The 12,518-nt window shown below is 41.1% G+C and overlaps 1 protein-coding gene across 3 annotated transcripts in view; it reads left to right on the top strand.

The window, feature by feature from the left end:
- Positions 1 to 12,518, top strand: part of LOC107568999 (rho GTPase-activating protein 23-like) — a 133,747-nt gene that overhangs the window by 103,194 nt on the left and 18,035 nt on the right. For all 3 annotated transcript variants that reach the window (XM_016255000.1, XM_016254999.1, XM_016254998.1), the window contains 4 exons: positions 3,878 to 3,902; positions 3,992 to 4,084; positions 4,517 to 4,595; positions 4,700 to 4,754. In XM_016255000.1, the coding sequence (XP_016110486.1) occupies positions 3,878 to 3,902; positions 3,992 to 4,084; positions 4,517 to 4,595; positions 4,700 to 4,754 (252 nt within the window). The remainder of the gene's footprint in view (positions 1 to 3,877; positions 3,903 to 3,991; positions 4,085 to 4,516; positions 4,596 to 4,699; positions 4,755 to 12,518) is intronic.

The raw sequence follows: 12,518 nt of genomic DNA, 5'->3' as shown, positions 1-12,518 counted from the left end.
CTGGGACTGCTCCTTCCTTACACAACCCATGCAAAAGTTATCGTTAAGCACCTTTGGAACAAACAGAGAGAGTGGGATGATCCCAACCTGCCTCCTGATCTTCTCCATTCCTGGATGCAGTGGGAAGAAGAACTTCACTGCCTTCCTAGTGTCTCTCTTCCTCGGCCTTATGTACCCCCTGCAGTTAGGACTGAGGGAGTTACTCACGAGGTCCACATCTTCTCAGATGCCTCTGAGCAAGCCTATGGAGCCGTAGCTTATCTACGTACTGTTGACCCATTCGGTCAGACCTACCTCTCCTTCCTTATCGCTCGTTCCCGTGTTACCCCTAAGAGAGTACACTCCATTCCCAGTTTGGAGCTCTGCGGGAGCTTAGTCGCAGCCCAGCTTGCGAAGTTGCTGGCAAACGAGTTGACCTTGACGATCCAGTCTACTGTGCTGTGGACAGATTCTACGACGGTCCTTCAGTGGTTAAAGTCAGATTCTTGTTGCTACAGAGTCTTCGTTGGCAATAGGATCGCTGAAATCCAGGAACTTACCGATCAGTGCTCTTGGCATTATGTTAGCTCTGCTGATAAACCTGCCGATGACCTCATGAAAGGGAGATCTCTTTCCTACCTTTCTTCCCCGAACCGGTGGTCCCAAGGACCCCCTTTCCTTCTCCTTGACCCTCGAGAATGGCCGTGCCTTCGGACTTCTGAGCCTGGTGAAGATCCAGCAGAGTTGCAAAAGTCTACCTTTTGTGGAGTAACTACCTCACCCACCGACTGTAGCGACCCTGATAGATGGAACTACCCCACTTGGATAGACCTGCTGGATGTCACTGCCAGAGACTTACAAGGTGAACCAGATTCTGGCATAGTTCCAGAAGCCACAGATTATTGTCATGCTAAAGTCCATGTCCTTAAACGCATCCAAGAGGAATCTTTTCCTGAAGATTACCACCTGTTAGAATCTGGAAAGTCAGTGAAACCTAGTAGCCGTTTAGTCACCTTGGCCCCTGAGATGGATCCATCTAATGGCTTAATTAGAGTGGGTGGTCGTTTGAGGAGAGTGGCTGACCTCGCAGATTCTGTTCTCCATCCTGTAGTCCTAGACCCCAAACATCCAGTTACTTGCCTGATCATCCGCCATTATGACGACAAGCTGCATCATCCTGGATCAGAGCGATTGTTTGCGGAGATACGCAGACATTATTGGATCCTACGAGGCCGTGAAGCTGTTCGACGGTTTCAGCATACGTGTCCGGAATGTCGCCGGTGGAGAGGTCAGCCTTCAGTGCCTCAGATGTCTGATCTACCTTCTGCCCGCCTTCAGCTTCACAAGCCTGCCTTCCATTCATGTGGGATGGATTGCTTCGGTCCTTTCCTAATCAAGATTGGTAGACGTACAGAGAAGTGTTGATGTGTATTGTTTAAGTGTATTACCACTAGAGCCGTACACTTAGACTTACTCCCTAGCCTGAGTACGGATTCCTTTCTTATGGCCCTTCGGAGGTTCATTGCTAGGAGAGGCACCCCAGCGCAGTTATGGTCGGATCGAGGGACCAATTTTCATGGAGGTGAGCGGGAGTTGCGCGAAGCATATGCTGCCTTAGCTCCTGACCTACAGTGTCATCTTGCAAGCCAGAAGATCCACTTCTGCTTTAATCCGCCATCAGCCCCTCACTTTGGTGGAGTTTGGGAGAGGGAAGTGAGATCTGTCAGGTCAGCCTTGTACACCGTTCTGGGTTCCCAGTCTGTCCCTGAAGAGGTTCTGATGACAGTTTTGTTGGAAGTCGAGGCTATCCTTAATTCAAAACCCTTGGGTTACGTGTCCTCAGACGTGGCCGATGGTGATCCAGTGACCACTAGTAGTCTCCTCATGGGGCGGCCTGATGGATCTTTACCTCAAGTCATTTACCCAGAATCCGAGCTGTTAAGTCGCAAAAGATGGAGACATTTTCAGATCTTGGCCGATAAATTCTGGTCCCGATTAATCCTTGATTACCTTCCCAGTCTGCAGACCAGGCAGAAATGGCAAGCCTCGCCTCCTGACCTCCAAGTGCATACCTACGTCATGATTGTCGACCCTCAGTTACCCCGAGGTTTGTGGCCCGTAGGTAAAGTCATTCAGACCCATCTCAGTCTCGATGGTCATATCCGATCAGCAGATGTGCAGATCAAGGATCAGATCTATACCCGACCAGTGGCCCGACTGGTTGTCCTACCAACCTTGCCTTTAGATGATCCTGGAGTCTCTAACCCTCCAGCATAGAGTCGCCTTTCCTGATTACAAAGATGATTCTCATCTTTGGGGCGGCTGTTGTAAAGGCTCCTTTAAGAGAGAGCTTTTATTCTGATATTGTATGTCGCCATCCGGCTGAGTAGTCTCGTGAGTTGAGCCGCTGCTGTTGTTGAATGCTGAATGGATGTTTATTTCTGATATTTCCTGCAGAAGTTACTTTGAGGTGTTAGTCATTGACCTACAAGTAAGCCTGTTTGCTTTATTTTTGTGTCTATGGAGATCGGTATTGAGTTATTTATAACTCCGTCACACACACGTCCAGACATGCCCACAGCCGTTGTTTCTGTTAGTTTAGATGAATGATGCTGTTATATATGTGATTATTTCGTCTTTATTGAGATGTATATCGCTGTTTTGGTTTTCAATGTTACTTTTGTGATGTGATTTGACATTTCGAGCTGTTCATGATGCCAAACGAGCGATCACTGTGATGTGCCACGATTATATCCATATATGGAGTGATGTTTATCATGTCAGATAATCACTTATGGTTTATAATGTACAATGTGATACCTTTTTTCCCTTCTTGGATTGTATATTTCACAAACCCATGTTAATGATGAGGATTTAGTATGCTTTGGCTGTCTTTATTTACCAATGGATGTTATAATTGTATATGCCTAGTTATTGTTAGTTATTCATTATCCTTTATTGTATTTCTTGTGTTCCAGACTAATGCCTCTACTGCCTGTCATTGATAATCTCCTATCAATACATTCCCTAAACCTGATCACCGGTGTCCTCATCCTTTTATAATTATTGTGCTCTAACCGGCACCCAGGGGGTTCACTCATCCCAGTCTGAATCAGATCCTGAAAGTCAAAAGTCTCTCCAACATCACTATTTTTGTGTTAAGTCGAGTTATAAAGTCCGAATTAGGAGATATAAACTTGCATTTGCGAGAAAAAAAGTCAGAATTGTGAGATAAAATAAATAAATGTTAATAGTAAGGTTTAAATAATATTTCTAATAGTAAGGTTTAAATAATATTTCATGCTGTAACTGTAGGGCTAATACAATACGTCCACTATGAACAGCATATGTGAATATTATGTAGACCTATTGTTTAAATCAAATTTATGCTTTAAAAGTAGTGTAATCATAGCAGCTTTTATCCATAGTATGTCCATTTAAACGTCTGTGTTTAGCTTCAAATGGCGTCTTTGACGACCGTATTCTATAAAAAAGTATTTGCATTCCGATCTTGACAACAAAAGGCACAAAAATCTTTTTTTCTTTTATTCCATGGATTTTACCCATTTACCTCCACTTGTTCCCAGTGTTTTTCTGCAACCACTATGCGCGCGCAGCTGCAGTGACTTAACTGTGACGTCTACTCTGAATTGGTCTATATGAGCAGCGTATTCATCAAGATTAATTTACTTGCTCGTTTTCATCACTTTCGCTTAATTCTCGGGCACTGGCTCGTTTGCTAAACTGAACATCCAATCAGATTTCTCACTCTCTGCCACCAACGTAAGCCCGACTATAGTGGATGTGTGCTTCAGTGGTTCAACTGACCTCAGACATTTCCTTTGGATGTGTGCTTCAGTGGTTCAACTGACCTCAGACATTTCCTCTTTTCTTGCAGGCTGTGGAGAATGGCAATGGCAAAGGTAAGTAGATCTTAACCTTGAAATGCTGCACTGCTATTAGTAATATTTCAGTTGTTGTGCATTTATAGTGGTTGTATGATCTTGCTCAGGAGGTCAAAGGTCTCGTCTGGAGCCAGTGGACACTATTTTTGTGAAGAATGTGAAAGAGAAAGGCCCGGCCCATCAGGCAGGCCTGTGCACAGGTAGGGAAGTATGGTATGCCCATATCTGAAATGTGTAATGCCTTTTGTCTGTTCACTTAACAGTAACCAATATGATGAATTAAAGTAATAAGCCTGAAGAAGCTGTTGTTTACAGTCAGTTTAGAACAGCTAAGGGACATTGTTAAGCACGAGCTGTTAGAAATTCACTGGAAACCACGGATTCACAGGGCTTATTGTTTTTATGCAATGGTAATTGCATAAAACATTTATTTTAATATTTATTTTATTAAAAAAGTATTATTTTGAAACAATGTCTTTGGCGCAGTAATATGCCAGAATGGTTGTAATACTGATGCAATGAGGTCACAGCTGTATGTTTCTAGAGTAATTTACAATCGTTTTGAACGCGGCTCAACCAATCATAATTCATGACTGGAACTATCCATTTTATAAGGGTGTGTTTGTGTTTAGGAGACAGGCTGGTGAAGGTAAATGGAGATAGTGTGCTGGGAAAAACTTATTCTCAGGTCATAGCAATGATTCAGAATAGGTGAGGCTATTTTAAATATTCCTTAATGAGCTTTACTTATAATTGCAAGTGGATTTATATCTACAGTGAACTTGTACTTTATAACTGCATTTGTTTGTATTTAGTGAGAATGTACTGGAGTTGTCCATCATGCCTAAAGATGAGGATGTGTTACAGTTGGTAAGTGTGAATATGACCTTTCTTTCCCTAAAACCCACACACAACTAAACAGTTAGGTCCATATATATTTGGACACTGACACAATTTCATAATTTTGACTCTGTATGCCACCAGAATAGAATTAGAATGAAACAATCAAGATGGAATTGAAGTGCAGACTTTAAACTTGGGGTTGAACAAAATATAAAATAAAACGCATAGGAATTACAACCATTTTTATACACAGTTTGGACAAATAAATATAAATATAATTCAATTCAATTCAAGTTTATTTGTATAGTGCTTTTCATGATACAAATCGTTGCAAAGTAACTTTACAGCAAATTAAGTTTTTACAATATTTAGTGGTAGCTTATCAGTGGCGACTGTCAGTTAATGTACATATGGCAGAAATGTACGGAAAAATCATCTGTCTTATCTGAATTTAATAAGAGAAAATTATTGGTCATCCAATATTTTACATTTTTAACATATTAATATGTTAAAAACTGCGCCAATAATAATAAATAAAATGTTAATTTTGTATATTTTGTTGAGAATCCTTTGCATGCAATGACTGCCTTAAGTCTAAAACTCATGGACATGACCAAAGACTGGGCTTCCTCCTTGTGATGCTTTGGCAGTCCTTTAGTGCAGCTTTGCTGCATTTGGCTGAATCTGGGCAGACAGTGTATCCCTATACACTTCAGAATTCATCCGGCTGCTTCTGTCTTCTGTCACGTCATCAATAAACACCAGTAACCCAGTGCCACTGGAAGCCATGCATGTCCATGCCATCACACTGCCTCCACCATGTTTCACAGATGATGTTGTATGCTTTGGATCATGAGCTGTTCCAAGCCTTCTCCATACTTTTTTATTCCCATCATTCTGGTACAGGTTGATTTTAATTTAATCTGTCCAAATAATGCTTTTCCAGAAGTGGTCAGGCTTTTTAAGATGTATGATCTTTCTAATCTTGAGGCTTATGAGTGGTTTGCACCTTGTGGTGAACCTCTGTATTTGCCCTTGTGAAGTCTTCTCTTGATTGCATACTTTGACAATGACATGCCTACCTCCTGGAGAGTGTTATTCACTTGGCTGGATGTTGTGAAAGGGTTTTTCTTTACCTTGGAGAGGATCCTCAGATCATTCACAACTGTCGTCCTCCATGGACGTCCAGGCTTTTTTATGTTGCTCAGCTCACCAGTGCGTTATTTATTTCTCAGAATGTACCAAACTGTTCATTTGGTCACTCCTAATGTTCCTGCTAACTCTCTGATGGATTTGTTTTGTTTTTGAAGTTGATGTGGGTTCACAAATGCAAATGGAAAAAAAAAGACAAATAAGAGAAGTTTGAGAAATTGTTTGTTTTAAAGTAAATGCACATTGTTACTGTAATTTTGCTTGTATCAATCAAATGCAACCTGATATGATTTTTTGATATTATGATACAATATTTTGTTCTAAATTTTTTTTGCTCTGTCTATACATTTAATCCAAAATTGTAACTTTTATCAAGTGAGTTAATAAGGAATAGTGCCATTAACCTCTATCTTGAAATATCAAGATAAAACATTTAGACTGATTATTAATGTTTGGTTATATTGGTTATGAGCAAACATTACATACTACAGCTGTGTGCTACATTTATCCAGTTTGATCGGAAAATCCTTAATTTGTTTGGCTGATTAATCAAAAATTAACCAAAATGAATTGATGTGAAGCATATACATTTTTACGTTTGCAATTTAAAGCAATTTAATTTAATCTGGTAATGAGAAAACTTAACGTGAGTGAGTTTAGATGAGAGATACATTTTTGTAAATAAAGATTATATTTATACATTCTATATTTTCAAGATTTATATAAGATAAATATAGAAAAAATAGAGGGAATTCCAACACCAGTGGTTCTCAACCAGGGGAGCATGGCCCAGTAGGGGGACTCAGCAAACTTCCAAGGCTTAAAATAATCTAAGTTAAGATAAAATACCTAATACATAAAAACAGGATGTAAACTGAAACCATATTTATTTTTCCGCCCTCGTTAAATATTGTTTTTAGTTCTTATTTTTATTTTTTTTGCTTGTATCAATCAAATGCAACCTGATAAGATTTTTTTTATATTGATATTATAGTTCTTTTCCCTTTCCACCCTCATTAAATATTGTTTTTAGCTCTTTGTTCCTAGCTCATTCCTAGCTCACATTAGAGACCTGCGCGGGATGGATTTTTCAGTCCCGCTCCCACAGAAATATATATTATCTGTTCCCGCTCCCGCCCGCGACATTCATGTTTTGTCCCGCTCCCGCCCGCATAAAAGTAATCTATATAGATTTGTTTTCAGTACATCGAAGAAATGTACATGAAATGGTTCTGTAATATCTCCTAAGCTCCACAACATACCAGCATAAACGCTCCAGATAAAATATTTGTTATTTAGGCTAAGCATCAACATTCACACAGTCATTCTTGAGAAGTGGGACAAAACAGGGTGCAAAATTGAAAAAATAAAACCTTGTACTTGTACAAATGAAACTACATTTATGTATCTTATATGTACTAAGCTACTGAGCTATGCTTTGATAAAACCTCCCAACTTTTCTCTTTTTTAACAAAATGTGCTTTTTTACCTTGGACTGTGTAATATAATTTCAACTTTATCTTTAACAGCATTCAAGATGTTTTTAACATTTCAAAACACATTCTCGAGTTAGCAGACAGATTACACTTTCACATGTGACCAATAATTCCACAACAAATATCAAATATAATGAAATATTATCAAAATATTCAACTGACGGAGGTGACAGAACTGACGGAGTTGACACATCTGACGGTGGTGACAAAAACCTGAATTTGTAGTTATTTTAACTATCATTGAATCAGTCAATTACTGTATTAAAACAAACAACAAACAGTGAGTATGTTATTGTTTATAAAGCTTTTATTCAAGAGTTACATTTAAGTATTTTGATATATCATTGGAACACAAAATCTTATGGTGGTGACATCTGACGGTGTTGACAAATTTGGCATTTCTTTCACAAAACCAATGGAGTTCATGTAGTAGCAATTTTATTTTTTTCTGTTGATGCTAGATGCTAATGATACCTGCTTCAGGAGAATAAAATTATCTAAATATTTCAAATAATTTCCTCAGAAATTGGAAGATGGTGTTGACATATCATGGCTGTGACAACGGAAATATTAACATTAGGATTTAAAATATTCTAAAACTATAAAACTTAGCAGAGCCTGTCTGACCCTGATGTACTCTGCAGAGGTGAACTGTGGCAAGGGGGTCCTTTAGAGTGACAGCTGCCACTGATATTCCCTGATTTTATTAAATTTTATTGCATGTCTAACGGTGTTGACAAAAAGTGGGGACGCAAATTTAAAATCTTATGAAACATACATGTGTCATTAAAAAAACAACCTTGCTTTGATAGGAGATATTATAAAGTGTTGCTTTTGATAAAGCAAGCTCTTTTTCATCATTAAAAAAAACATTTGTATCCATTTTATTGCATATGCATGTTTGAACCCTTCTCTGTGGACATTAAGAAACATAGATTTGGTATAATAATGAGAAAATGAAATTGAAGGTTATAATTGTGTTAAATACATTCTATTATTAATCCCTCATGACATTTAAAATTGAAAATATTTTTATTTTTTAAAGCTAATAGCAGTTACCCTTGCTGGACCTGTTTTGTCCCACGTCTCAAGCGTGCATGATTTGGCATGGCAGAATGCCAGCAGCGTGCTTCCTTTATTATCACTAAAAGCTGACATCTCAGTTAATCGCGATCTCATAAAGCTCTGTTATATCACATTAAATATATGCACAATGAATCTTTCACAGTGTCTACACTTCGCGTGTTAAAATGAGAGGATTCCTGAGCACGCAATTTCAGCACTGTGGTGAGTAGATTCTAACTTAATCACCTCTGATTGACCATCGCGTTCCAGAAATCAACAGCTGAGTCTGTGATTGGCTACATTGCACAACCCTTTAAACACGTGTTATAAATAGAAACTATGCCTAGCTTGCGCATGTCAATCATTTTCATGTTAATATTAGTTGTTCTTTTTGCTTTTGTGCAACAGACAAATAACAATTTGTATGTTTTAGACACTTTATGTTTAGATCATTTCTATTTCGCGGGAGTCCTGCAAATCATTTTATTCTCCCGCATCCCGCACACACACGAGTCTCTTCTCGCCCGCACCCGCACTCGCCCATCAAGAGCTGTCCTGTGACGCACCCTGTTACGTTGGGTCCCGCGGGAGTGCAGGTCTCTAGCTCACATTAATTTCCCCAGTCTCACTAGCTGTTGCCTATCTGTCAGAAAGTTGGTGATCCACTGAGAGATAGGCAACAGCTAGTGAGACTGGGGAGATTAATGTCAAACAGCCGCACCATCAGCACTGATGCCCCTCAGGAATGCATTCTCTCCCCACTGCTCTTCTCCCTGTACACCAACGACTGCAGCTCTACTGAACCCTCTCTCAAGCTTTTGAAGTTTGCGGATGACACCAAAGTCACAGCACACGGGAGACAGGAGACACAGAACAATGAACAGGAGTGAGCAACACAACGATCCGACAGAGAATGAACAAACACAAACTTAATATAAAGCACAGCTGATCAGCACCAGCTGAACCCGATCACTAATCAGCGATCATGAGTACTGAAATCCGTGTCCTCTCCATCTCGAGTCCAGAATATGTTTGACCTAATAGACAGATTCCCCTTCTACGAGATGTGGCGGGGGGTTAATTGTTGAACGAAAAACAGGTTTTAATTTGGAAACAACCCGGATGAATTCTCCTGTATACCGGAGGAAGTTTGAGGGAGGAACCCACAGACCTGCGAACTGTGACAGTACCCCTCCTGCTAAGAGTGCCCCCTGGCGCTCCGATGCAAACTTACCTGTCGATTGTAATCATCGATCAGGGAGTGATCCAATATGTCTCTTGCAGGAACCCAACTTCTCTCCTCTGGACTGTAACCCTCCCAGTCCACCAAGTACTGAAAACCGCGCCCCCTCTGTCTCGAGTCCAGAATCCGTTTGACCGAATAGGTAAGTTCCCCTTCTACGAGATGCGGCGGGGGGGGAGACCGGGGCAGGCGCGGTAATGGGTGAACGAAAAACAGGTTTTAATTTGGAAACATGAAACACCGGATGAATTCTCCTGTATACCGGAGGAAGTTTGAGGCGAACTGCCTCAAAGTTTGTGAATTTTCTGAGTAGAAAGCCACACTTTTTGACCAACAACGTAATAGGGAGGCAACGAATTGGCGATCGGCCTGGGCCTTAGTGCGCACCTGCACCTAGAAGAGAGCCAATCTGGCCTTCCTCCAGGTGTGACGGCACCTCTGGACAAAGGCGTGAGCGGAGGGGACCGCGACTTCGGATTCCAGGTTCTGAAAAATTAGTGGCTGGTAATCTAGACTACCTTCAAACGGAGAAAGGCCCGTGGACGATACTGTAACGAGCTATGCGCATACTCAACCTATGAGAGCTGTTGGCTCCAGGAGGATGGATTCTGAGACACCAAACATTGCTACACCCGTTCCAAGTCTTGGTTGGCCCTCTCAGTTTGACCGTTGCTCTAGGGATGGAACCCAGAAGAAAGACTCACATTCGCTCCCAGCAATCGACAAAATTCCTTCCAGAATTTGGGGTCCTCTGTCAGAGACCACATCCATCTGGAGGGCATGAATGCGAATGACATGGTCATTGACAGTAACCGCTGTCTCCCGGGCAGAAGGAAGTTTAGGCAGGAGAATAAAATGGGCCGCCTTCGAGAACCGGTCCACCATGGTTAAAACCACTGTGTTGCCCTGGGATGGTAGGAGGGCTGTAACAAAATCTAGTGCAATATGGAACCAGGGTCTCGAAGGGACAGACAGCGGCTGAAGGAAGCCTGCCTATGGACATTGTAGTGGGAGGGGTGACTCTCGCATTCCATTAGAAGAAAAATAGTACTATTCACTCCTGGATGACACTGATCTTGGAACACTGACCCCAGCAGATGATGTCGGACCACAAGTCCTCAGGCACAAATAAATGACTCGGTGGGCAATCGGACGGATTGTAAGGCATTGTGAACCTTCAATTCGATCATCTTTCGATCATTGCATCTTTCCATCTGCGAGGGAACCCTGGGAAAGCACCTCTCTGACCCCCACCTCAGACGTGTCGACCTCCACCACAAACTGACGTGAAGGATTAGGTGTCACAAGAATAGGAGCAGAAAAAAGCAAACTTTTCAGGTTGGAAAATGCAGCTTCAGCTGTACTAGACCACCTGAACATCACCTTGGTGGAGGCCAAGGCAGTCAGAGGGGTGACCATTTGGCTGTAATTATGAATGAAATGTTGGTAGAAATTGGCTAAGCCCAGAAATCTCTGCAGGGACTTGCGGGAATCTGGGGTTGACCAATCAACCACGGCCGGAATCTTGTCGGGATCCATGTGAACCCCATCGAGACGATAAACCCCAAAAAAGGGACAGAGTGTGCGTGAAAAACGCACAAAGACCATTCTCAAGCAGCCTCTGAAACACTCATCTGATGTGCTGAACATGCTCCTGGAGAGACGAAGAAAAACTCAATATGTCATCCAGGTAAACATATATGAACTGATCGACCATGTCTCAGCACATCATTGATCAGGAGCATTGGACAGCCCGAAAGGCATAACCAAATATTCAAAATGTCCCCTGGGGGTATTGAAGGCGGTCTTCCACTCATCTATGGAATCATTGTTGTGTCTTTACTATTCAGTCAAACATTATGTGTTTGAGAGTAAAACAAATTATTTTGTAATTAAAAAATAAAAGATTGCAAAAAAAAAAGTCTTCTTAAGGCTCAAAAATAAAGAAATTGATAAAATGATTTGCAGTGCGTATAAATCTTTGAAAATCTTTCTTTTTCTTTGTGCACTTCAAACACTTTTCATCGTGATACCACAAATGTGACTCTCTTTTCTGCCGTCTTTTTTTGCGGGTCTAAAACTTTTGTTTGCGAGTTGAAAAGTTTTGCTTGCGAGTGAAGCTGTCTCTCAGTGAGCGGTCTCTACCCACCAAGATGAAAGGCCTTTTTCTATTGGTCACTCTCGATTGAAGTCACAGGTTGACCACACCCACTACGTTTCCCTGGAATCCCCGCCACTGCAGCCGCAGTCTGACAGAAGAGCGAGTGAGGTTGTATCATGACGAGCAACAGGTCGTGTACTGGGTAAGATAACTAACTTAACATCTTAAACTCAGTGACAAGTGAACTTAATTATTCTCTCCTCTCATGCTCTCCTATCTAAATATGTAACGTTAGCTAAGCCCATTGTAGATTTGATTAGCCAACAGTATAGCTAGCTGCCAGAGCACCCAATATTTTCAGAGATTATAGATTATTATAGCTCCAGTGAAGTAAGGTGAGTAACGCATATCAAATCACTAGCCCAATTGGCGGGTTATGATTCCTAAATTATGACCGTATGCACACTCAAGTTTATTCGCAGTGGCACCCAACAGCTGTAGTTTGCCATTCAAAGTTTTCTAAAATACGATTTGGGACCGATGTCTGTACATTCTGACTTCAGCCTAGTCTACATTTTAATAACAGGTTTGTTTTGTACTATCTAAGACCTGTGCAATGACAATTGCAAAACTTCAATAGTAAGGATTGATATTCAGGACTTGTCAGTCAGTACCACTGTAGGCTTGCAGAGACTTTGCTTTGAAGACCTTTTAATGAACTAACTTCCACATTT

This window comes from Sinocyclocheilus grahami, unplaced genomic scaffold (genome assembly GCF_001515645.1).
Source record: "Sinocyclocheilus grahami isolate Dianchi unplaced genomic scaffold, SAMN03320097.WGS_v1.1 scaffold1301.1, whole genome shotgun sequence".
In the NCBI taxonomy this organism is placed as follows: Eukaryota; Metazoa; Chordata; class Actinopteri; order Cypriniformes; family Cyprinidae; genus Sinocyclocheilus; species Sinocyclocheilus grahami.
This window is presented reverse-complemented; position numbering and strand designations above follow the sequence as displayed.